The sequence below is a fragment of the Lissotriton helveticus genome, chromosome 5_1 (assembly GCF_964261635.1).
Source record: "Lissotriton helveticus chromosome 5_1, aLisHel1.1, whole genome shotgun sequence".
Taxonomy (NCBI): Eukaryota; Metazoa; Chordata; class Amphibia; order Caudata; family Salamandridae; genus Lissotriton; species Lissotriton helveticus.
Window position 1 is genome coordinate 341,311,514 of NC_136065.1, and position 27,283 is coordinate 341,338,796.

The following is a 27,283-nucleotide window of genomic DNA, read 5'->3' on the forward strand; positions in this document are numbered from 1 at the left end:
TGCTGAAAGAGGCCTTGCGCCACGTCCGAGTTCAGACACCATTCGTGATCCATCATTCACCGGCTGAGTTCGTCCGCCCTGGCGTTCAGGGAACCTACCAGGTGTTGAATCACCAGGGTCACGCCCTGATGTTCCAGCCACTGCCAGAGGCGCAGAACCTCCTGGAATAGGGTCCACGACCCCACCCCGCCTTGTTTGTTGCAGTACCCCATGGCGGTGGTGTTGTCCGTGAACACCTGCACTACACTCCCCTGTACAGAGGGGAGGAATGCCTTCAGTGCAAGCCGGATCGCCTGCAGCTCCAGAATGTTGATGTAGAGCCGGAACTCCGCCGGAGACCAGAGGCCTCTGATCTCCGCCTCTCCCATGTGGCTCCCCCAGCCCTGGAGGGACGCGTCCGTCACAACTACGTGCTCCGGTTGGGGTAAGGAGAGGGATCTGCCGCTGACCCAATCGCGGTCCGTGAGCCACCACTGCAACTGTCTTGCAGTGCCCTCCGAGATCAAGATATGGTCGGACAAGTTGCCCTGATGCTGGGCCCACTGAAACTTCAGGTCCCACTGCAGAGCCCGCATCCGCCACCTAGCGTGATGCACCAGAAGGATGCAGGAGGCCATCAGCCCCAGGAGCCGCAGCGTCAACCTGACCGAGACTCAGGATAACGACTGAAAGATCGGAATCAGAGCCTGAATATCCCGAATCCGTTGTTCGGGTGGATAAACCCTGAAACTGCGCCGAGTTTAGAACCGCTCCAATGGAGAGGAGCTTCTGAGAGGGGCACAGGTGTGACTTCGGCACATTGATGGAGAACCCCAGCAGGTGCAGGAGGTCGGCCGTAGTCTGGAGGTGGCTGACGACTGTCTGGGGTGAGCCCGCCTTCAACAACCAGTCGTCGAGGTAGGGGAAGACTGAAGCCCCTAACCTGCGCAGATGAGCTGCGACCACCGCCATCACTTTCGTGAACACCCGTGGGGTGCTGATAAGGCCGAAGGGGTGCACGGTAAACTGAAAGTGCTCGTGGCCTACCGTGAACCGCAGGTAACACCGGTGGGCCGGCAGGACGGGGATGTGAAAATATGCGTCCTGCAAGTCCAACGCTACCATCCAGTCTCCCGGGTCCAGGGCAGCTAAGACATGAGTCAGTGTCAGCATCTTGAACTGCTCCTTCCGGAGGCGGCCGTTGACGTTCCGCAGGTCCAAGATAGGGCGTAGGCCCCCTTTGCCCTTCTTGGGTACCAGAAAGTAGTGGGAGAATCAACCACACCCTACTTCTGGCCCAGGAACGCACTCGATGGCCCCCTTGGCCAAGAGGGCTGTAACTTCCTCTTGTAGAAGTTTCAAGTGATCCCCGGACATGTGGTGGAACTGCGGTGGCATGGCTGGTGGGGACGCCTCGAAGGGGAGGGAGTAGCCCCTTTGGACGATTTGCAGTACCCACCTGCCCGATGTGACAGTGCGCCAGTGGAGGTGGTGATGGCGAACCCTGCCCCCCACTGGCGTCACATGGGCCTGAAAGCTCGGACTAGGAGGTTTTTGAGGTGGATGCTGCAGGGGTAGGTGTGGACTGGCCTCGCCGTTGTCCCTGACCGCCGCCACGGCGATTCCCACATCCGCCACCGCGCTGGATGGTAGTCTGCGGCCCGTGGCTGGCAGGACGTGTGGGGGCGCCCCTTCCTTAGCCACGAAAGGGGCGAAAGGCAGCCGTTTGCTGGCGCGGGCCGAGAGGCCCAAGGACTTGGCCGTAGCCCTGGAGTCCTTAAAGCGCTCAAGCGCATGGTCTGCCTTGTCGCCAAAGAGGCGACGGCCATCAAACGGCATGTCCATAAGGGTGTTTTGGACATCAGCCGAAAAGTTGGCAGACCTCAACCAGGCGTGGCGACGTATCGTGGTATCCAGCCCACACCGGATGGAATACCATGCCGCATCTCGACCCTCCGCAAGGGCTTGGGCGAGTTTAGTCCGGACCCCCTCCGGACATTGTTGCAGCACGTCCGCAACCGTGTCCCACAGAGAGTGGGTGTAACTGCCCAAGAGGCACGCGGTGTTGACTGACCGCAACCCCAAACTCAGGTAGGAGAATACCTTCTTCCCGTATTGCTCATACATCTTGGATTCACGATCGGGGGAGCTGTCGGGAATGCGGTCTGGGAGTTAGAGGCCTGGATGACCAGGCTCTGGGGGGTGGGGTGGGTGGACAGGAAACAAGGGTCGCCCGGAGCCGGGCGGTGGTGCCTGGCCATGTTCCTATCTACAGGCAGCCCTGTAGCGGGCTTGGACCAAGTGCCCAGAAGAACGTTTGACAAGGCCTCATTAAAGGGCAGCCGAGCTTGCCTGCGGTTTAAGGACCTCAGTGATGAGGTTAGTCCGCGACGGGGAGCTCAAGGCCCAAGGCCTTGGCAGCCTGCGTCAGCACCACACTATAGGCAGCCCCCTCCTCCGAAGCTACAGTAGGAGGGGAGACAAAACCAGTGTCGGGCGAAGTGTCCAGACCACTGGCCTCCCCAAGCTCACCTGTCCAGTCCTGAGAAGACTGGCACTCACATGCCAGAGGGTCCTCGGACCCCTCCCAATCCTCCTTGTCACCCATCACCTGGTACTCAGGTTCAAAGGATGGGGCCGGGTCGTAGAAGTAAAAGTCTCCCATCGGCGTCGATAGCGGTGCCAAGCGGCGCCGCTCCAACGCCGGACCCGAATCGAGGGTAGGACCAGGGACAGCGTCATCCTGGGACGGCACCAGGGACGACACCCTAGGGGTTGGCGCCGGCGAGGTCATGAGGTCGACCGGCGACGACCCGGATCCGGAGCCGGATCCGGCGGGGCCCTGCGGCGTCGGGGCCAAAGCACCCGACGGCGCCGGGGCCGAAGCACCCGGCCCGTGTGGGGACTCATCGGGGCGGCTTGGCCCGAAGGCGCCGCGGGACCCGACGGAGGAGCGAGTGACCTCATGGCCATGAGGAAGGACTCGATCTCCTCCGGCGTCGCGTTCTGCCCAGGGACCGGCGGGTATGGAGCAGGCCGCGACGCCTGCGGCTCCGGCAGAGCCACGGGGGCAGTGTCGCCCGAACCTCCGGCCGCGTCGCATGAGCGTCGGAGGGAGTCAGAAGAGCGATGTCGCCTCTTCGACTGCTTGTGCCTCTTACCTGAGGACTTCGAGCCTGAAGACTGATGACGACTCCCGGAACTGTGGTGACTCCGGCCCCGCGACCGGTCCCTCGGCCTCCTTCCGGACCGGGACCTCGAGCGGCACGGGGCGGACTGCCGGAGCTCGAGTCACTTACGGGACCACTCCCGTCTAGCTTTGGACGTCAGGGCCCGGCAGTCGGAGGAGGACTTGTCGTCGTGGTCGGGGCCTAGACAGTGAAGGCACCGACGAAGGGGGTCGGTAACCGACGGCGCTTGCTGGCATGGAAAAAAGAAGAACTGACGTCAGCGCATGAGGGCGGCGTCTAAGTACTCCGGCGACATCATCCCGGCGCCAATGACGCCGATGACGGACGTGGAGCCGCAGACGATGCCAACCGACGCGCAAGGGTACTGCTATGCAAAAGTTTCCGGATCCAGTCTGACGCCTGGGGATATTCTAAGGTAAGGAATCTAATACTAACCTGTTTCTTTCAGATGCAGGGTGCACTATACCTCATGTGAGGGCATAACTGCGTGAGCAGATATGCCCCTATATCGCCTAGGTCCATTCTTAGACATTGTAAGTGCACAGTGAAGCCATACTGAGTACTTGGGCTGGGAACTTGTCACTTCGAGTTCTACAGCTCCATGATGGCTTCACAGAATTCCAAGACGTGTGGTGCCAAACTTCTCAGAACAATGACCCCACACTGAACTCATTAATAAATACACTCAGAGGGCACCTCAGAGGTGCCCCCTTCAAACCTACCAAACCACTACTGCGTGCCTGACTGGTCCGTATCAGCCTATCATCTCAAGATATGTTTTTGGCCCCCTGAAGTGGGAGCCTTTTGCTCTCGGGGGTCATAAACAAAGCCTGCTCTGTGTGGAGGTGCTTCACACCCAGCCCTAAGCTGGAACAGCATGGAAAGGCGGTGAGCCTCAAATGCTTCCTGTCCATTGTTATGCTGAACATGCCTGGCAGTGGAACCGTGAAGATAACCACCTCTGCACCCGATGCCCATGACCCATGTCCAAGAGGCTCACCGTTACAGAAAAGGTTCCCTAGCAATCCTGAGCAAGTGTCCCTCGTGGGTTGACACCTGCAGCCTCTGCACGAATACCCCCCCAACCGCGACCGCACTGGTAAGCTGATTTTTTATGCCAAAAGGACACCCCTGCACCCAAAGCCCCTGGCGCTTGGGGAGATCTGCTGACAGTGTCCCAACACTCTTGCACATCCCATCTCATATCCTGAGTCTGCATCCTATTTCAAAGTTTGAGATCCCCCATTGGTTTGCATTGGGTGCCAGATGCTGTGTTGGCGCTCTGCACCCGACCACCCCTGTGCCGCTGGAGGTTTAAGTATGGTGCTGCCTTGTGCCCCCCCCCCTGTGCTTGCCTTAACCCACGGAGACTGGGTTCCAAAACCTGCAAGTAGTACTACTTCGATTGCCCCCTTCCTCCATTGCATAACATTGGCACGATATCCCAAGTTCGCACCCGGCTGCCACAGTGCCACTGGTGGTGCAGTGAGGTCACTTACCTGAACCTTGCCTGTTGCTGATTCTTCATCCAAAAGCTCAATACCGTAAATCGTTTACTTACCTGCATATTGCTGATTGTGTTTCCTCCCATTGGATAACATTGTACTGAATGAAAAATGCACTGTGTCCCCTATACATTGAAAAACAGTGAGACTGCAAAACGTATTTTACTGCAACAAAGTACCTTTGGTTCTATAAAGTAAATATACCAAAAGTAATATTTTTACAAACCATTGGTCTCAGATTTAGTCATTGAGTGTGTATAATCATTTCTTGCCTGTGTGTGTACAACACATACTTAGCACTGCCCTCTGATAAGACTAACTGCTCGCCCACACTACCACAAAAGAGATCATTAGTATTATCTACTTTAGCCTCTGTAAAGCCTCTGGGGATCCACTTGACTCTGTGCACACAATACCTTACTTTGGTATAGTATATACAGAGCCCACTTCCTACACTTATTGGCTTAATGTGTGTCTTCTAATTTACCAACTAATCACTCGCCGCCACTACAACCAGACCCCTACTCTATCTGAATATACGTATTGGTATTTTTTTCTAACATGACTACTTTAGTAAGAAATACTTTCTTCATACTCTAATCACAACTGGAGGACAGAGAACTGCATTTTTCATGTACTTGATGCCGTTATTTGTTGCTAAAAGATTTGAAGTGCAGAATAATGTACACTTTGCACTGCAGTGAAATTCCGTAAACACATCTTGATGGTTAAAATCACAGGATATTATATTCAAAATATCTGCTCATTAAAATAGATCTTGCCAAATTGATCTCATTCAACCGATTGCAGTGAATTATTTAATAGGAATTTTGAGTAATTTTGATTTACTATATTGAAAAATACTCCCAACTAGCATTTTCCCCTCTAAAAATGAAAAACAAATAACCCAAAAAGTCTTGTGAAGGCTTTCCAACAGTTGATTTACATTTATACTCTGTAAACGTTACTTCGGAAATAGTGAAACATGAGTAGCTGTAATTACTGTGTGCACACAGTCCCAGCTAATGGCGACACAGCTTAATTCCCTACAGTTTAACTGGCTCTACCACAGTGAGGAAGGGCCAGATAGGATTAGTTACTTACCTGTAATCATAGTTCTCTTCCAGGGGTATCCTCATCAAAGTCATAAGCATTAGAATATTCCTGCCCATGCGCGGGACCCCGGAAACACTATATTATATGTGCCCCACATATATATACTCATATATATACATATATATATATATATATATATATATATATATATATATATATATATATATATATATATATATATATATATATATATATATATATATATATATATATATATATATATATATATATATATATATATATGAAAAGAAGCAATTGCAGCCAAATACACAATAGAGCTGGATTATGCTGTGAAGAAATTCCACCATACATGAAACATATGCATTAGAAACATGAAAAACAACACTAAAGATTGTTTTGAAACTGTTTTAATGCTGAAAAGCAGTAGAAATTCTTATTATATCCTGAAAGCATAGAAAGCTCCCAGGCTGCATTGTAAACACACAGTCTAAAAAGACTGAAAAGCTAACCTGTAGCTGCATGCTACAAAAAACTGGCACTGTGCCTTTAAGAGACTCATGACCCCCAGTATCCCATCATGCCTCAGGGGTGACAGTTGGGTCAGTTGTTCTTTCGGAGACTGAAAAACCATGGAAACAAATAGGTTAACAATATCTCCAAATTAATAAAGATCCTTTGCCCGGGGAGGCGGGAGGGTTGCTTATGACTTTGATGAGGACACCCCTGGAAGAGAACTAGGATTACAGGTAAGTAACTAATCCTTCTCTTCCAGGGGATCCTCATCAATAGTCATAAGCATTAGAATAGAATAGCGAGCCGGGGGGGGGGGTGGCCACGAGCCGAGCATGGCGGACGAGTTCTAGAAGAGCTCCGTCCACTGCCCGATTAAACTAGCGAAATATCCTGTATTCAAGCCTTCCCTGGCCGCCCAGCTACTCCCCAAAATCGGAGGGACTGCCACGAACACTCGGTGGCGCATGCGGGTCCCAGACTGCGCGGTGAGGCGAGCGCGGCCCCTGGCTCGAGCGGGGCCTAACATCCTCCGACAGACCGCGGACTGGAGTTGTGGGGAAAGCCGGGCGCGTTGCGCGCCTAGACTCATGCACTGAGCCGAGGACAGCTGCACAGGGAGACACCCCTGAGAGGAACGGCGGCCGCTGCAGACACACGCGGACAGGGAGAAGACATGCACATAGGGTAAGACCCTATGCAAGCCTGGCGGATCTCCTCGGATCGGCGGAGTGGGCACCCGAGCGAAGGCGAACGGAGGCGCAGACATAAGCGGCCCCACTGAGCGGAGTGACGGCGGGGAGCATACGGGTGGTCGGAGGACTCACCGACCCACTGGGAACTGTGGAGGGAGCCTAAGCTTCGCTGAATATGTACAGGGGATTGTCTGGGAGTCCCGAGGCTGAATTGGCGACGCTGCGCGGACTTCGCGGCTGAGCAGGAAGTACGGGCGCCATTTTGGGATCATCGCGCCAGCTGCATAACACCGCTGGCCTGAAAGAGGGCTGATTACGACCGAGCGGGCAGCTTGGGAGGAGAAGCCAGGCGCGCCATATCAGAGGCGAGGAATAGTGCAATAGGTGGAACGTGAATGACACTGGACTGGTGCGACCTGTTCTACCTTGCTGGCCAACACAGGAGGAGGGAACATTGCATGTACCGCTTACGACTGGTGTAATCAGGCGGAGTCCTTCTACCAGTTAGCAGCTTACCAAACGTGAGGGCCCCAGGAGCAGATAGTTGCATAGAGGTGGTGTGTGTCGGGGCTTGGCGAGGAACCTGCAGTGAGCGGAGCGCCTGTCGGATAGGGGCGGAACCAGACGCGCTATTCACAATCACCACGAATCTAATAGCTGGTGATAAGCCTGTACCCACACGCTCCGGAGCACCAATACGACCGACTGAGACGCTGGTGAGTGTGAACATTGGGGTGCCGCATCACAGAAGCTTGCACAGGGAGCGTTAGGGACATCGCCGCCGCCAACCTGCTGATGGATATAATGGGGAGGAACAGAGGGAAGGCGCAGGACCAGGGCGCCACAGCGGATATTCAATCCACTGGATCCGAGGACCCGTTGGCGTCCTCGAATGTGGAATTTATACCACCAACGGACAAATGCTCGCAGGACGCCAAATTGGACCTTATTCTGGCCGAAATCAAGGCGTCTACAGAGGCGCTGGAACTGAGGATGGACACCATGGCGACTGGCCTCTTACTTCTCAGAGCTGACCATAACAAACATGCGGAGAAGGTCTCGGAACACAGGATTGCCCTTGATGTTCTAATACCGCAACAGACAGGCCACTCCGCGAAAATTGAGTCCATGGAAAAGCAGATTAAACTACTCTGGAACAAGATGGACGACGCGGAAGGGCGGGCCTGTCGCAATAATGTGCGAATATTGGGTATACCGGAACGAAGCGAGGGGAGGAATCCTACGCAGTTTGTCGAAGACTGGCTGAGGAAGGTGGTTGGCCCACAGGACCTCACCCCACTCTACAGTGTGGAGAGGGCCCACAGAATGCCTGCGATTCCGCCGAAACCGGGAGCACGCCACGTCCACTCATAGCACGATTATTGAACTATAGGGACGAGACTCGGTGCTGCGAGTGGCGAGGGAGAAGGCACCGCTGAGATATGAAGACAAGACTATCTCGGTATACCCGGACTTTACCCCGACAGTGCAGAGAGCTAGATCAACATTCCTGGGAGTCAAGCGTAAATTGCGAGACAGGAATTTAAAATATGCACTGTTGTTTCCAGCCCGCCTCAAAATAATGCATGACAACAAGTCCTTGTTCTTTGATACAGCAGAAGAGGTGGCGGAATGGATGGAAGTGACTCTGACCCCACCTGCTACACAGGACCCGCTGTAGGAGAATGGGGGGATGCAGCCTTCGCGCACTGGGGATCGTCGCCGCGCTACTGTACACGGCAGCCAGTGAAGGACTCGTCGGCAACTGGAGGAACAGGATCTGCCCACTCAGGGAAAACGGCAGCGGTAGGCCGACTGACAGAGGCTGCGCTGGCTGCCCATGATGCGAGGGATACATTGACCTTGTAAAGGTATAAACTGATCTCCAGGTTGCAGCCTTGCAAATCTCGGACATAGGGACATCATGCAGGAAAGCTACTGTGGCCGCTTTCCCCCTAGTAGAGTGTGCTTTAGGTGACAAAAGTAAGGGCTTGTCTGCAAGCTGATAGGCCAATTTAATACAGGAGACGATCCATCTGGAGATGGATCTCTTGGCAGCTGGAAAGCCCGTTCTCAGTGGACCGGAGTTGATAAACAATTGATCCGTCTTCCTACTCTCTTTGGTCTTTTCCAAAATAAATGTAAGGACTCTTTTGAGATCTAAAGAGTGCAGCGACAGCTCAGCCGGGGTCGTAGGGTTTGGAAAAAAGGAAGGAAGAGAAATAGACTGATTTATATGAAAATCAGAGACAACCTTAGGTACAAAGGATGGATGCGCCCTTAAAACAACTCTGTTGTGATGGAAAACAGTGTAGGGTTCTTTTGTACACAGCGCTTGTATCTCACTTACTCTGCGCGCTGATGTAATTGCAACTAGAAAAGCGGCCTTCCACGATAGGTGTTGCAAGGAAGCTCTGTGGATGGGTTCAAAGGAGGGGCCCATCAACTTAGACAACACTAGGTTTAATTCCCACAGAGGAGAAGGGTTTCTAACAGGGGGGTACACTTTCTTCAACCCCTGTAAGAAGTCCTTGACCACCTCCATCTGGAAAAAGGAGGGCTGAGTAGGAGACTTCCTATAAGCCGTAATGGTCGAGAGGTGCACCCTGATAGAAGCATATTTAAGACCAGATCTTGTAAGGCAGAATCACATCCTCCTGTGCAGATGAGGGATCAAAATGACGTTCTCTGCACCAAAGAAAAAACCTCTTCCACTTAAACGCATAAGACGTTCTGGTGGAGGGTCGTTTTGCTTCCTTTAAAATGTTCATACAATCAGGTGGCAAATTTAAATGTCCGTATTGTAGGACCTCAGGAGCCATGCTGTTAAGTGCAGCGAGGGAAGGTTGGGATGAAGAATCCTCCCCCCCATCTTGGTCAGCAGGTCCGGCCTGCAGGGCAGTCTCCTGGGTGGAAGCACCGACAGCTGTAGAAGGTCCGGGTACCACCACTGCTGAGGCCAGTCCGGGGCTATCAGGATCATGGTCATGCTGGATCTGATGAGTTTGGACACCACCTTCGGAATCAGGGGCAGAGGAGGAAATGCGTAAGCAAATGTCCCTGACCAGTCCATCAAAAGGGCATTCCCCCTTGTCCCTGGATGGTGGAATCTGAACGCGAAGGCATGGCATTTTGAGTTTTCGTCGTCCGCGAACAGATCTATTTCTGGACGACCCCAGCAATGGAAGAGGTCTGCTACCACCTCGTCGTGCAGCACCCAGTCTGGCTGATCTTCGAAGTGCCTGCTGAGAGATGTTCCGGTAAACGGGAGGTTCAGAATGCGCTGTTGCGCATCGGGCTTGAGGCCTGTCAGGCGCAGCCACGATGAATGTCTGGCACATACCCCATGGGCATATGTATGTCCCGCCAGTATTGCTCCATCTGCAGCAATGCTAATTATCTGGTTAGCCACCAGACTTCCTTCCGTCAGGGTCTCCTCGAAGTCTTGTTGGTCCTCTTTAGGCAATTTTGATTTAAAACGCTCCATTGAGTCCCATAAGGCTCTATCGTACCTGCCTAAAAGCGCAGCCGCGCTACAAACCTTGAGTGTCGAAGAGGCAGAACTGCAGACCTTGCGGCCCCACGAGTCTTGCAACTTGCTGTCCTTATCAGGAGGAGTTGAGGAGGAGGGAGAGACTGAGTGGGTTTTTCGTGCCGCCGCCACGACTACTGAGTCGGCGGGCGGGTCAGTTTTCACAAAGATCGGGTCAGAGGGTGCGACCTTATATTTCTTTTGGATGCAAGCCGGCACCGCTTTTGCCGATGCTGGAGCCAGGAAGACATCATTGACAGGATCCATGATTCCTGGGACCAACGGTAGCACTGGACGAGACCCCGACGTTTGGTGAAGAGTCTCAAAGATCACTGTCGTGGAGACCTGTGGCACAGACAACTCGATGTTTAATTTCAGTGCACCCCTCTGTAGGACATCATGATAGGTGTTGATATCGTCCACTGGGGAAACCCTAGAGATAGGGCTATCAACCAAAGTGGGGGAGTAGTCCCGTATGGAAGAGCGGGTAGAGGAGGTAGGAGAAGTAGCTGGTGTTCGAGCTCTCCTTTCGCGAGATCTTCTGGCAGGTACCTCCCGTCTAGGGGAACGATTGCGCCTCTTCTCGTGAGACCTCCCTGAGCGTTCTTCTCGTGCAGGGGAACGAGATGCAGCTAGCCTCATAGGAGATCTTTCTCTGGCCTGGGAGGGCTGCGTCTGTCTACTTCCTCGACCAGTCTTTGTAGAGGAGATCTGTGTACTGGGCTGACATATTCCTGCAGCCTTCTTGTAGCCCCCGAGTCTCGCCAATTGTGCAGAGGCATATTCCATCTGGGAGACAACTGCACACCATCAGTGGGAGGTCTGCGGGCAGGACTTCTAGATCTGCGGGCAGGACTTCTGGATCTTGACGGGGATCTGGAAGAGCCAGAAGAGTGACGGGAGACTGATTCAGTCACTAGGATCACTGAACCATCCCTGGATCTCGTAGCAGAGTGTCCCGACGTAGACCTAGCCCGGTTATGGTGCCTCGACGGCGACCTGGACCGCTCATGGTGCCTCGATGTCGAATGCTCTGAAGGTGCATGCCTCGAATCTGAGCGATGAGGACTTCTCGACGTCGTACGGCGCTGCCCCGCCATCGATGGAGTCCTTTCCTTCGACGCCGACTCTCTCTGTGGCGCCGGTGGATCAGACACTCTCGACGTCTTATGCCTCGACGGTGAACGACGTGAGGAATGATGGTCTCTCAACATCGAGCGGCGTTGTGTGGCCGACAACGAAGCTTCCTCTCTTGACATCGAATGTCTATGTGACGTCGGCGGAGGGGTATTGGTCGCCCTCGACGCCGAACGTCGACGCGACGTCGATGAAGATCTCCTCCTCGATGCCGATCGACGCCTGGTTGTCGACGGCGGAGGATTTGAGGCTCTCGACGTCGGTCGCTTAGCCTGCGACGACGGAGGTGACCCAGCTCTCGACGCTGAACGTCGTGACGACGACGAAGGCGGCGGGTCCTTATCCCTCAACGCCGAACGTCGCCTGGTTTACGTCAGCGGAGGAGACACACTTCTCGATGCCGATCGTTGCCTGGTTGACGACGGCAGAGGGGTCTTATCTCTCGACACCGATCGTCGCCGAGATGACGATGGCGGAGGGTCTTGACATCTCGACGACGACATACCTGATCTTCTTGACGGCGAGCCCGCCGTCGACGGTAATAAACGTCGTTTTTTCGAAGAATGACCCACCGGTTGCTCCTTTCTCAGCACCGAGCCCGACGCTGAAGCTGCAGGACGAGAAGACTCGGCCTTTGAAGGTTCTCTGGACCTCTTGGAGCTCTTCTTGGCTGGGGACCTCCCTCTAGAAGACCTATGGGCTAGGCCATAGACTCAAATTCTCTCCCTGTCTTTTAAAGTTCTTGATGACAGGGACTCACAGTGAGGGCAGGTCCTTAGGTCATGGTCTTCAGGTAGGCAAAGGATGCATACCTCATGGCTGTCCGTCTTTGCCTTCTTCTTGCCACAAGAAGGGCACTTGTCAAAAAGGGAAGGCATATCAAGATGAAAATGCCAAAAAACAAGAGAAAACCTACTTGACTAGTTGAAAAATGTCAAAGTAAGGTTAAAAATGTAGAAAACTGAGATAATTTTCTGTCAGAAAAAGAAAAAGAGTGGAGCTGTGAAACCAGGATCCTTCCTGAAGGAGCCGGAAAGAACAACTGACCCAACTGTCACCCCTGAGGCATGATGGGATACTGGGGGTCATGAGTGCCTTAAAGGCACGGTGTCAGTTTTTTGTAGCATGCAGCTACAGGTAGGCTTTTCAGTCTTTTTAGACTGTGTGTTTGCAATGCAGCCTGGGAGCTTTATATGCTTTCAGGATATAATAAGAATTTCTACTGCTTTTCAGCATTAAAACAGTTTCAAAACAATCTTTAGTGTTGTTTTTCATGTTTCTAATGCATATGTTTCATGTATGGTGGAAATTCTTCACAGCATAATCCAGCTCCATTGTGTATTTGGCTGCAATTGCTTGTTGTTATATATATATATATATATATATATATATATATATATATATATATATATATATATATATATATATATATATATATAGGAGTATATATATGTGGGGCACATATAATACAGTGTTTCCAGGGACCCGCGCATTGGGCGGAAATATTATAATGCTTATGACTATTGATGAGGATCCCCTGGAAGAGAATATTATTTACAGGCCGCAATGTTATTATGGTCACCATTTGCAACCAGTATTATTGTGACTAGTCAGTAATTTTATGAACTAAGCTATGTACAAATATTATCGTTCTGAAAATGTATATTTGGAGTGGGGCGCAATTTGACCTCCCTCATTAATGTTCATGAGGTAGGGAACAAATTGCGACTCACTCCGACTTGAGGCCATCACAGAGATGGTGACCTGCTTAATAGCAGATCACCATATTTATGACTGCCTTTCAATAAAGTCATTTTTTTAAATGCCGTCTATTTTCCTTAAAGGAAACAGGGTTGCATTTAAATAGAAAAGTTTACATTTTCTTTGTTTCTTTTGAGGTTTGGCAGTGGTCTCGTGGGCCAATCCCTACTTCATGTCATTTTTTTTCTCCACTCACAAAGGGGAAGAGGTCCCAAGGAGACACCATTCCTTTTTGCGAATGGGTTACCACACCAACTTGGGGGTCTGTAACATTTCAATAGTTTATTACCGCTATTTCAGTTCCGCTATTGCGGTCCTTAACCATTTGATACATAAGGACAAAAATCACTATTTGGAAGAGACGCCTGCATCACGCCTCTTCAAAACAGCGATTCCTTATACAATTCTAAAACCATTTTATTAGTCAAAATGTGTTTACGACCATTGCAGAAAGCATTTTTGGGGTCACAAACTTTGTTTCAGAGGGTTTACAAACACAACAAGGCTTTGTGCATCTCTCCTTAGTAACTAGTGGGGGCTTCTAACACTGTACAGAGGGAAAAGAGATCGTAAAAAAAAAATCAAGTCCAGAGGCCTGAATCGTTATGTTTGAGCTCATATTGCAGGTGTTGAGCACAACATGGGATTCCTTACTTTTTTTGTCTTTTGACAAACATCTTGTCTAATTCACCTAAGATAAAATCTCTCATACTTTCGCCACAATCTCAAGTTTTGTATGTGTCTCACCCTACAAGTTTTTTTTCTGATCTCATTTTCACACATATATCTCTAATTTTCTCTCACTTACCTTTTTTTCGCAGTTTTATATCACTGTTCCTCTTAACTCTGCCTCTTGCAATTTCCTTCTCAACCAGCAAGTTTCTGCCACCACTCACCACTGATTGCACTCATTTGGACAGCTAAGCCCTCTACTATCCTAGTCTTTATGTATTTCCACACCATCCTCTTCTCTATTCATCCGTCTCCCTCTCAGCTCCTCCTATCTTGTATATAACGCTCTCTTAGTTTCCAGCTTCACTATTTTACTGAACCAGGTAGGGGCACTTTTCAATGACTAGCCTGAATGGAACACAAGTGTGTATCGAGAAACCACCTCTATCTAAGAGACCGCAAAGCCAATGCTGATGATATTGGCAGCAACACTTGACAAAGAAGATAGAACTCTGTAGTAAGAACTGTGCATGCGCCTCCAGGGGCCGTATTACGGTAGGTGGTGCATTTACTGGTTAACGCTGGGCGCACCTTTCAAAACGTGCGCTGAGCGTTAACCTTGAAAATGCGCTGCATTATAGTGAATGAGCAGCGAACTTGTGCTGCCCTAGGGGCAGTGCATTCATGTGAAAAACGGAGTGGCTGCTTTGAAGCCGCTCTGTATTTCACAGTGCAGGTGGCAACCAACCCACCTGCACTTTTAAAGGAGATTAGAGATCCACTCACAGGAGGGTGCAGTGAATGACTGCACCTGCCTGCAGGGGGATGAATGGGGGTTCCATGGGACCACCCTTTCCCCCCTACAGAGGGCTGCCATCAGGGGTCACAATGACACTGTGCCTCTTTTTAGGTGGCACACTGTCAGTGTGCTTACTGACTGCTTCTTTGCCTCTCCACCCGCATCTGTAATACGGCGCAGAGGTAAAGGAATTCCCTCATTTGCATGGGGCCACGCCCCCATGCAAATGAGGCAACGCACTCCGATAGCACTGGTGCTTTATGTGAGCCAGCGCTATCGGTATTTCAGAAGGTGATGCACAAAAGTCTGCGGTCCCTTCTGTAATACCAAAGTGCCCAAGGGGTGCCCGTTGCGCACCCGCGGCACTCCGGTAATACAGCTCCAGATAGCCATTCCTTTTAATGCAGTCACAGAAAAGCAAGGCAGCATGAATTCATTCAAAGGAAAGGACATCTGGGAGACCGTAATTACATGGAATGTCCCTAAATTAACTCTAATGTCAGTTGTTGAGAAGGAAGTTTCAACTGACGCCATTTGTCCGTAATGTTAGCTTTTGTGCTTCAGACACGTGTTAATTCTGACAGATGAGATGGCTCAGCTGAAACAGAAGGGAGGGGGTCTCCTATGCAGTGATCTCGAGGGAGGGGCAGGCAGCTAAAGAAGAAATAAGCCTTCTTGCCAGGGTGCCAGCTGCCTGAAGAAATTTAAATGTGTGCAATATGTTAATCTGCAAATGTAAAGGCTGCTTGGGAGGATTAATTGATGGAACCACTTTAAGTTTCCTACAGACGTAGATTTATTCGTTTTGAAAGGTATTGAAAGAGTGTTCAAAGCTGAGCTGTGGATTGTGCTTTTAATGGACAGTTATAAAACTGTTTGCATTAGGTACAAGCTGCAATTATTAAAATCTACACTTTAGAAAAAAACATTGTCTTTAACCTAAATTTATATTGGCATTTTCTGGTAGCTTATCTTGTATTGTGTGTAGTGCACAATTAAAATAATGACTTACATATACACAGTGCCGTCTGTGATGGACAAGGACCACATATATAGCACAAATTGTCCACCCTCCGCCGCACTTCGCGTCTCGGGTGCCACTTGCGCTGTGGTATATACATGTGTGTGTGTGATATATACACTGAATATATTTACTGGATGTAAATTCCGTGTTACATCCAGTGTGTGCAACATGCTCTCACATGTGGAAATGGTACTGTAAAAGAAAACTATCAATTGACTGCGGTTATATTATATCCTGACAGCACTTTGAGAGTTAATTTAGGTTCTATTCACAGAATCTCCATAACACATATGTTTCTAGATATACAAGGACTGAATTTTGCTTACAAACGAATCTGGTACAACGGCTACCAAAAGTGACTTTCCAGGATGCAAATGTAACGTCATAATATGGTTCACACACTTTCCCATTGATCATTTTTCCAACACGTTAAATATCCACGTGAGTGTAAATCTTAGGACAATTCGAAATCGTTTCAGAAGCTCTTTCAGAAATTGCTTCACCTAGGTAATGCAAATAGGGTGACTTCTCTGACCATTTTATGTATCTGGTTTTTGTTTCCAGGTGTACTCCGGTTGAACTGCGTAGCATATCTGACGATGCAAGTTCTAGGAGATAATCCAGGAATGTGTTTGCGAAGGCGGAGTACTAGTTGAGTTTTGTACTTGCACCAATAGTAGAACATGTTCATTTCCTCTCACTGCATGTTCTAGTACAGCCTCTTCTGTGCTTCCATGCAGTCCTCTGAAAGATCATTGTGCCTAATGTCTGATTCTACAGCATCCAGGCTGCTAGGCTCAATGTGATGTTCTTTCACTCACTTGGACCTCTTGAAGTTTAACCATGAATATTTTATGTACACTTGCTTATCTATAAGTGCTATGCCCAGCGGCATTTTGTTGTTTTATAAAGTGTGACTTTATTTAAGAAGTACTGGAGTGAGGAGAAGGCTCTGGTGAGCCAGCTACCAACATGGGTGACTGATTTAAAGCTCTGCTTACCCAGCCCACTAAACAACGTACCCTAAGGTTGGAAAAGCAATCCTCTGAGATGCTTGTCAGGGATGGACATCTGAGGGGCCCCTCGAGAGCTCTGAAGTTAGTGGTCTGCAAAAAGGCTCTGGCAGCCACGGAAACAGAAAAACTCCTGCGCTGCATTACAGTCCCTCGTCCATGGAGGTCTAGTGATGACAGGGAACAATAGTGAGCCTGCGAACATGGTTCATGACTGAATCATGGCAAAAGGCAAACAGAAGACCCCTAGAATGCCTACCAACCTCATCCTTTTGAAGGAGCCCAGCTTTCATGGAGTGTGTGCTGCAGCAAAGAAGGGAGACAGTGCCTGTCAAGGGGAACTGTGCACTGCTGAGGACCCCCAATTATCTGTTCCTTTTTTCCAACCTTTGAGTTGGAGTTTTGCCTTTAAGATGGAAGGTAAACCAATATAGATAGTTTTGTGGATTTTACATGCGATCTTACATTGAATTTTTGCTTCAACAGGAAGCCAGTTATGGCTCAATTTTTTGACAACTGTAATACGTCTGCAAACAGCTTGGAGTAATACTCTAAAAGGAGCAGTAGAGGACTTGGGTAGGCCAGATAAGACTGTATTTCCTCTATCTTAGAGAATAAAGACGAAGGGACTTGAACCATATTTCTGACGTCTGAGTGAGGGATTGAAGGCTTCAGTTTTCTGAGTAGATGTATTTGATGTACTGGCAAGTACATTGTACATTTATGGGTTATTGGCAGAAGAATGAAATGTAAAGCGCACTGGTTGTCATAGAACATCTTGATACATTCATTTCAAATTCTGGGTAAAATTCAATACCGTGGGTGATTTCAAACATGAGCAGGGCGAAAGAAAAGGTTATTGCGTTATCTGTGCAAACAACATTTAATATTTAAGAATAGGCTTTTTTTTTTTTTAAGAGCCGAGCGGAGGTAGATAGAGTTGAGACAGAATTGACGAATATGGAGGGGGAAATGTCGAGGGCTGCCACTCCTGTGGGGTTGCACCGCTTGAATCTCCTCCGAGATGAGTACAGGAACATGGCTCGAGAGAGGGCTAAAGTGCAGCATGCAGACACCCAGAGCAGGGTCTATGAGCATGGCGATAGAGCAGGGAAACTGATTGCGTGGCTGGAGAAAGGGGAATGGGCGTCGAGGTTGGTACCAGAGTTGCAGATAGAAGGATTGGGTAGAGTGACAGACCCGCAAATTATTGTAGATGAGTTCTCGGCTTATTACAAATCTGTGTATACGTCGACAGCTACATACTCGGAGGTAAAGAATGCAGATATGGTACGGGATATTGAAATGCCCATACTGTCGGAAGAGGATAGGAAATTCCTTGACTCCCCCTTTCCGAATGACGAAGTGGCGCAGGCTATCAGGGAGGTTCATTCTGGGAAGGCCTCGGGCCCGAACAGAATCCCCATAGAACTGTATAAACTCAACGCGAACAAGTTAGCGCCGTTTCTCCGGGCCATGTTTGTTGAGAGCAAAGAAAAGGGCGAGCTCCCATACGATCAACGAGTCGTGAATATTATCGTTATCCATAAGGACGGCAAGCCCAAGACAGCATGTTCTTCATAGCGGCCGATCTCGCTACTAAATGCCGAACCTAAAGTGATGGCAAAACTGTTGGCCACCAGACTGATTATGGTTATTACCACTCTCATCCATCCAGATCAGTCTGGATTTATTCCGTGCCGTAATACGGCCCTTAATCTGCGGAGGCTGCACAGGATTTTGGTGGCGCATCGAGAATACACGAGCCGGCGGTCCTGTTGTCATTAGATGTGAACATGGCCTTCGATAGGGTCGAATGGCCCTATTGATTCGCGGTCCTGGTAAAGTTGGGCATTGACCACGAGTTCATAGGTTGGGTCCGCCTCTTGTATAAGGGCCCCCTTGCTAGGGTTGTGGTAAACAACCATAAATCCGCCAATTTCTCCTTGGATAGGGGCACGCGTCAGGGGTGTCCTCTGTCCCCACTATTGTTTGCATTGGCGCTTGAGCCCCTGGCGGCATGGGTCCGCTGGGACCGGTCGATCAGAAAACTGTGTTGGATGCCGGAGTGGGAAGATAAGATCTCACTGTATGCAGATGATATACTGCTTTATCTTACTACTCCCAGGGAATCCTTGATTAGTTTCCTGGATGTTCTGGCCGTATTTGGGAGATATTCTGGCTACGCCATAAATTGAATGAAATCGGTGCTTTTTGTTCTGAGCGGAGACCCCCCCGGTCATCCCAGGCTCTTGCCCGGTACGAGTTGAGTCGGTGGGATTCCGCTACTTGGGCATATATGTGACGATGGCCCTCCCTCGCTTGCACTACAAAACGCAATGGACCCAGTGCCCTCCTCATATTTAGCAGAAATAGAGTCCCTCCAGCGACAGCTCCTTTGGGAAGGCAGACCTCGCATAGCTTTCTCCAAGCTTACTCTTACCTGGTACGATGGAGGGATCGGATTGCCGGACCTTCGAAAAAAAAAAAAAAGAATAGGCTTTTAAAGAATTAATGATGGCTCAGGCTAGTCAACACTTTGAGGACCTTTTTTAGCTTGTGTTTGTTGTAATGGGGTAACTGTGAGCAGTAATGGCACTTTTATGCCCTCTAACATTTCACACTGGCAGCAATGGTAGTGGTGTTCCATACCAGTACTGCTATTGAGGCTTTAAGAACCATAGCTTTTGAAATGCAACAACCCTTGGTAGTGCACTGTACAAATGAGCACCACTTACGGGGATACCCGAGAAAACACATTTTGATTTAGCTGTGGCCAATGTAACATATCCTAAACACAAATATTGCTTTAATAAGAACTAGGTGGGACAGCATTTATGTCAACAATGGATCCTCTTACCTCACCAACTTTAATTTCATCAGAGTCTTCAAGATGAGATTCCGCTTTTTCCTTGCTTTCTGTTGCTCCTGCCTCTTCATCTGTCACCAATTTAAAATGGCAGAGATTGCGGGCAGCAGGATTAATTTATAGGCACCAACATATGCAGCACAATGTGAGACATCAACAGTGATTCAAATCGCACCATTTGAAAGGGTTTGTGTTATGTAAACTCAATATCAAGAAAAAAACAGTAGCATGATTATGTAGTTCGGTTAAAAGAAAAGGCTGTAGCATTCTTGTAACATTCTATCTGCTTACATCCTTCTCTGAACAAGCTGGAGTTTTACAAACCACTCAAACTTTCTTGTGAAGTGATTGTAGTCCTAGACAACCTATAACCTCGACTGGTCAAAAAGTTGCAAAAAGAAAATGTTTCAGCATTAACCCTTGGTCAAAAGGTTGCAAAAAGAAAAGTTGCAGCATTAACATTTGATAAAATCCTTATCACCAATCTTCCACATTTAAGGCAAGTAAGACCTAGCCTACAGACAGCATCTTGAGCGTAACTTTTAGTATAAACAAGTTTAGTAGGAGAAGATACAGGATAGATCTAAGACCTCCATCCCGCTTGGGGACCAAGAAGCAAAGGGAATAGACTCCAGTATTCCTTTCTTCCGAGGAAGAAAGTTGCAATGTCTCTGTTAAAATATCAGACTTTGGTGTTGGAGGACAAAGTCAGTTTTAGAGGGTCTGCAGCTATAAGCATCACAGTGGTAAGGAAGAGACTTAGGGCCCAATTTAGAGTTTGGCAGACAGGGTACTCTATTGCAACAGCGATGGAGTACCCTGACCACTAAAATACTCGTCCGCCCAGTCCACCCAACCTATTCTGAGTTGGGTGACCCACCAGGTAAAATTTACTGTGACAGCATAAACCTTCCTCCGATGGCCCAAGTGAATACATGTCATCTGAGCTAAGGTTTCTGATCGTCTGTCCTATTTAAGGCCGTTGGTGGAATTTTTTTTTTTTACTGTCCTTCACCACCAGGAATATCATAGCAACGAGGGTCAGCGAAAATAATAAACATTATGTCCAGGTCATGGGAGACAACCCCTGCTTTAGGATTTTGCTTTTGGAAAAGTAAAAACTTTTTAAAGTTTGGTGCAACTGCCCATCACCAAGGACAAACACATACCAAACTTTAAATGGATTTGCATAAACCGCTGTAACAGCGGTTCCTATAATCCCATAGAGCTCCCCACCAGGCCGGCTGTGATCTCAAAATATGGCAGAAGGAGTAAAGGCCGAGTGGAGAAAGTCAAGTCCTCCACCACCCTGACTACCTTTATTCCACCCACCAAACTCTAAATCGGGCCTTTCCTTTGTTGGTGTACCAAAGGGTTAAGGAATGTACCCTTTCACAGAGGTCTCCAGACAGCTGAGATTATGCAAATCAACATAAAGGCCAGCATATAAATACAACAGAGGAAGTAGATTTCTGGCTTTAGAGCCATTATCCACCCTGTGACTGTGATCTCTACCAGCTATGGCTATGGGCTACATGTTCAGATTTGAACAACTCCTCCACCCAGGGAAATTTCTGTACACTAGGGAGCAACTCTTTAACAAGGGAGTTTTGACCTTAGCTTATGCCACTCAGTTAATTGCAGCCGACTTTAAGGGTGGCGTTGGTAGCAAATCCAAACATGTCACTAAAACCAGTTCAAATTCAATTCAATAATAACTTTATTTCGGCCAGTTTGACCATAAAAGCACAGATAAAATAGCACACATTTCATTTAGTTTAAAATAAATATATAAAAGCCAAATGCATACAATTATAGAAATTGGGTAAAAGCATAGCCAATTATGGCCTAAAACATTCTAAAATACAGTACAATCTACAGTAGCAGCTAAATGGTAGGAGGTTCACTTCGTATGAGTCACTGTAACGATCAGAAATAGGAAGTAATAATGACGATTATAAAGTGCATGTGCCAAATATACAAACAATTCACCAGGCGAGATTTAACTAATCAAAGTTTTACCTACTCCGGTATAAACGTTCGATTCTCAGAGACATCAATTCAGGTATAAAGGTCAATTTCTATTGAAAATAAATGAGTTAGACCATAACAATAATTCCAGATTGAACAATTAATTCCTTTGGAATACCATTGTAAAACAAGGGATGAGCAAAGGTTAGATCATCGTCATTCATTTAATTCCTTCTTCTATTCTTCCAAAAAAATGTTTTCATGGATTTTAGGAATACTCTACGAGTGCACCACATAGAGAATAGAAAGCCTGCTACCGAATAAGCTATGGGGAGGCTAGTGTCATTTTTCAATATCCTGTAGGCCTCAGAACAGCGCCTAGTTCATATGTTTCTGCATATCTGTACCAGCCACCGTTTTCTTGCTTTGAGATACCCTGGGCAACAAAAAAACACATAATAGTCTGTTTCTATGGTACAGTCACAAGCCGGACACCCCTGGGTTTGTGACCCCGCCCATTTGTTTGTAAAGGAGCGAAGTGGCAGCACCCCATATCTAAACCGGAGGTAAAGCTTCCTGGCTCCTGCCGGCTTGATGTCGTTCAATGCCGGCTCTAAGCTATACTGATCTTTAATTTCTAAAAAAGCTTCAGTTAACTTGCCTACTACGGGATTACTCTGGAGTTGAGCCAGTTTGTGCTCCAATTAACAGTCCTTTAGTTCTTTCCTGGACACTATGGCACATGCCTCTTCTGGGTTGTCCCAGAGATTACCCCGTCCCATTTTCATTAAAGTATGTTGAACGTTGGAGAGACAGGGTAATCTCCTGGTCCCTGGTAAGCTCATCACCTTTCTCAGTTCGTCGCTATAATATACAAGTTCTGGGGTAGCCCATAGACGCTGCCAAAATAAAATAGGTCTAAGAATAACTTTTTCAGCAATGGCCCTTACCCCTAGGTCCAAGCGGAGCGGCACAAGTGGGGAACTCCTAGGGAGACCACACAATTGCCTGAGAAAGGTGTTTTTTATCTTCGTAAGACTGTCAGGACAACGATGACCCCACATCTCTGCACCGTACAGTGCTGCTCCCCTGGTTTGAACCTTAAATATTTCTATTGTTGGACTCACAGGTTTGTGACTGGATTTACGAAAGACCTTCGCTAGGCCCCCTGCTGTTTGTGCTAATTTCAGAGTTGATTTTTTGATTTGAGCCCCCAATCCGTTGTTTCTGTGATGGTTATGCCGAGATAGTCAAAAGCAGATACTCTCTCTAGGGGTTTACCATTAAGAAATGGATTTAATCGGGAACTTTTGGCTGAGTTAAACACCATAAATTTCGTTTTTGAAGGTTAATCTCAAGCCCTCTTTCTTTACAAATGGCATCAAGTCAATTGAGTACCCTCTGTATCCCCATGGGAGATTTTGATAGCAAAAAAGTATCATCGGAAAATATCATAGCTGGAATTTTGTGTGTTGCCAACTTAGGGACGTCCAAATCTTTTTCTATGAGTAAAAAATCAACTAACCCGTTTATAAACAGGCTAAAAAGGGTCGGGCGAGGACACATCCCTAGCAAACACCTCTTCCTACAGGAATGGGGGCCGCGAGATTTGCTTCCTTGCTATACCTAATTTGGGCGTAATTGCCTTCATGCAGCCGCCTCAAGATTTGGCATAGGTATACCGGAACCCCCAACTCAAAGAGAACCGCCCACAGCTTATCTCTTGGGACCAGATCAAACGCTGATTTCAGGTCTACAAATACTAGGTTGAGGTTGCCACCCTTCACACACACATTCTTCCAATGTAGTACCTGTAGCCTGAGGGTCTGATCCAGTGTGGACATTTTGTCTCTGGACCCTGCCTGTAGGGGACTGAGTATCTTGTGCTCCTCCATCCAACTCTGCAACCGAATTAACAACACCTGCACAAAGATTTTTTGGCTTATGTCTATGAGGCTTATGGGCCTATAGTTTGTGGGTAGCAATGGGGAGCCCTTTTTATAGATTGGAATGATTTCGGCTCCGGCCCAACCGCAAATCAAGATCCCACAGAGAAGCCATTTAAGGCATGCAAAGAAACCTGTTCGCCACCTACTGAAGAAAATGAGACACCAGTGGGATTTGAAAAAAAAGAGAAAAACACATTTTCTAAAAATTAGAGAAATTAAAACCAGATACCTCTGACTCTTTTCAGTCTAACCCTCTACCAGTTAACACATTTAAATCTTCCTTGACCTGTTTCAAATTAAGATGTTGTACTTCAGACATGAAAGCTGTAATTGGTTCAAGATGTGTTTGATTGCACCATCTACAGAACTGCACTTATTGAGACACCCAGTGCCCTTTGGTCTGACGTCCAGCATTAAATTAAGCCAGTCATCAGAAAGGTCATGGCCAATAAACCTCAGATTTTCAGGAACCAAATCTGAACAGTGCCTGACAATGTAGCAGACCAGTTAACACACCTTTGCTGAGAAACTAGAGCTCTCCTGAGCCAGATTCTTCTGGACCAATCCGGAGGTACAATATCATTAATGCCTAACATTTTCTGTGACCAATCAAGACCATATACATAACTGTAATGGTCTGAAGGGCATAAATAAGATAGGAATACCATAGAATCAGAATTGCTCAAGTATACCCCCTCCACTGAGCATAAGAATTGGGACTTCACAATCTACTGCATGTCAAAGAGATCAACCTGCAACATTGAAAGATTTGACACTGCAACTGGATGAAGACTCTATTTGTGTGAAGAAGATTGAAGCTACATGACCGTAATTTGTCCTGACAAGTATGCAGCATTGTAGGAAGGTAGGATCCTTCTGCATGGTTACCCCCACGTTTTGCCTTGTGCTGTGATGGTTTCTGACTAGTCTGACTGGAATCTTGCTAATCAGGACCCCAGTCTCTGTGCTGTCTCCCCTAAATTGATATGGTAAGTACTAAGGTACATCCCAGATTGGACACTGGTGTACACTTATCAGTCCCTAGTATATGGTACTAAGGTATCCAGGGCATAGGTACACCAGGGGTCCCCTATGGGCTGACGCATGTATTATGCCACCCATAGGAGACCACTCAGTTTGCAACGACAGGCATGCCTTTGCAGTCTGTTTAGGCTGGTGGTAGCATCACTTACGAAAGATATAGGTTTACCAAGGGCTTTAAGTGGGATTGAAAAACTGGGGGGGTCTCTCAAAGGGGCGTGGCCACTGTAATTAAGGGCGTGGCTTAAAACATGTGCGCTAAAAAATCAGTGCCTAGGATAGTGTGCCGCCCGACTTGTATTTTGCTGTTTCTGTCATTGCATCCAGATATGATACAAGTAACATCGTACCTACAACAAGTCACGACTATTGGCTTTGTCAATGGCTGTTAGTTGCATAAGATAAATAAGCAGCAACTTTGGCTTGTACATAATATTGAAAAAGCTTAAACTTCAAGCCTTGGTGACGCCACCACAATGCTGCTGCTTGTGAATTTCAAAAAGAGGAGGGAAATCCAGAGAGAAAATTACTCTCTTTAAAGGATTTCCCTTCCCCTACAACACTCCCCTGGCATGACGTCATGCAGAGGCGCAATTAGAGTGAAATTTGGGTGGGGCGGGGAGGGTCTAATTCTTCCACAATCGGCAGAGTGAAGATGCAGGGGCTCTAAGAAGGGGTGAAAGAACAACAAAGCCTCATTACAAAGTAAATGGTCTTTTAAAGACCAGCTAATTACTCGGGTGCGGCTGTGTGTGTGTGCCCGGGAAGCGGCCTCAGCCGAGGCTGACACACATGACAGGGGGGGCTCAAGCCCTTTGAGCCCATTGGGCGTTGCGCGCCTGACCTCATACCATAACTTCGCTACTAGTGAGAAGTGAGCAGTGATTTGATTTGATTGGAGGACATATAGAGCGCGCGAATGCCCGAGGGCGTCTTGGCGCTAACGAAGATTATGCTGCCCGAAAGGTAGAACTGGTGCGTCCAACTGGGCTAAGTTGAGAAAAGCCAGGTCTTTAGATTCTTTCGAAAAGACCACAATGAGGGGCTGTTTTTCAGTTCAACGGGTAACTTGTTCCATATTTTTGCTGTGCTACCTATGATGCTTCTCCCCCCACCTTAGTTGTTTAAATCTGGGGGTCATGAGAAGCTTAGCGCTGCTGGATCTTAGTGTCCTAGAAGGTTCGTAGGGTTGTAAGTTACTTTTTAGAAAGCGAGAGCCTGAACCGTGCAGTGTTTTGTAAGCCTGGCAAGCTGACTTGAACTGAATTCTTTTTCCTACAGTGAGCCAGTAAAGGCCTCTCATTTTTTGGGCTACTGGTTCGAACCTTGGAATATTTAGAACCAGCCTGGCTGCAGTGTTCTGGAGCCGCTGAAGTTTTAATAATAACTGTTTCTGCAGCCCTACATATAATGCATTGCCATAATCTAATTTTGAAAGGACCAGCAAGGTAACCAGGGTTTTGGATGTGTCTGGTGGAATGCATGGCAACAATTTCCTAATTAATTGCAGCGTATACCAAACAGAGGAGGAAAGATTGTTTATTTGTGCTTTAAAAGTAAGTTTGGAGTCAAATATGACTCCCAGGTTCCTTATGTTATCCACTGGCGATGGCATCTGCCGAGGCTATCCGGCCATCATAGGTTTGGCCAGATGTTAGGTTCGGCCCCCAGTAGCATAAGCTCTGATTTATCGCCATTAAGTTTGAAGCAGTTAGCCTGCATCCAGTGACTGACCTGGTCCATGCAGAGTCTGAATCTATCCGCAGTCTCAGTGGTATTGTTTGAGATTGCCACCACTATTTGGGTGTCATCAGCATAGGATAGTGGGACAAACCCGCAGTTTCTGATGAGGTTGGCTAAAGGGGCAGCATATATATTAAAAAGGGAAGGGCTCAGGGATGAGCCCTGGGGGACCCCCCACGGCAGACTAAAAGACCTCGATACAAATTCCCCAAGCTGAACTGAGAAAGATCTGTTTTCCAGGAAAGAGGCCAGCAAGGCCGTAGCTGATGTATGTAGGCCTATATCTTTCAGCCTGTTTAGGAGGATATCGGGGTTAACAGTGTTGAAGGCTGCCGACAAATCAAACAAAATGAGGGCGGCAGTGGGAGCACGCAGACATGGATGTGCCTGCTGCCACTGCAGTCCGGAAAAGAAAGGACTGCCTGTGCACGGCACAAAACAGAGCCCAACAGAGACCCTTTTCGAGGCCTCCTTAAAAATCTGCTGGGGCTCAGACCCGGCCCACTTAAAGCCCTGGCTTTACCTATATCTAAGGTAACTGCACTTAAAACCTATAAGTCACCTCTTAATCAGGCCTTTAATCCTGAAGACAGGGTGCTCGGTCCTAAGTGTGAGGGTGGCCCGGCATGAGCAGGACACCCTTACAGCCTATAGAGCCCCTTCTGCCAGGTTGTGAGACAGCCAAATTACATATAGAGGGGCACTGCATCATTACACGATGACCATCTGAAACTGGCTGTAGCGAATCCTCTCATGTTTGGTATCAAACATGCTGGAATCATGCCCCACACTGTAAACGAGGTATGATTCCATGC

At 48.2% G+C, this 27,283-nt stretch overlaps 1 protein-coding gene across 1 annotated transcript in view; it reads right to left on the reverse strand.

The window, feature by feature from the left end:
- Positions 1-27,283, reverse strand: part of CFAP74 (cilia and flagella associated protein 74) — a 1,328,338-nt gene that overhangs the window by 764,174 nt on the left and 536,881 nt on the right. The window contains exon 20 of the mRNA XM_078642456.1: positions 19,756-19,835. Within this exon, the coding sequence (XP_078498582.1) occupies positions 19,756-19,835 (80 nt within the window). The remainder of the gene's footprint in view (positions 1-19,755; positions 19,836-27,283) is intronic.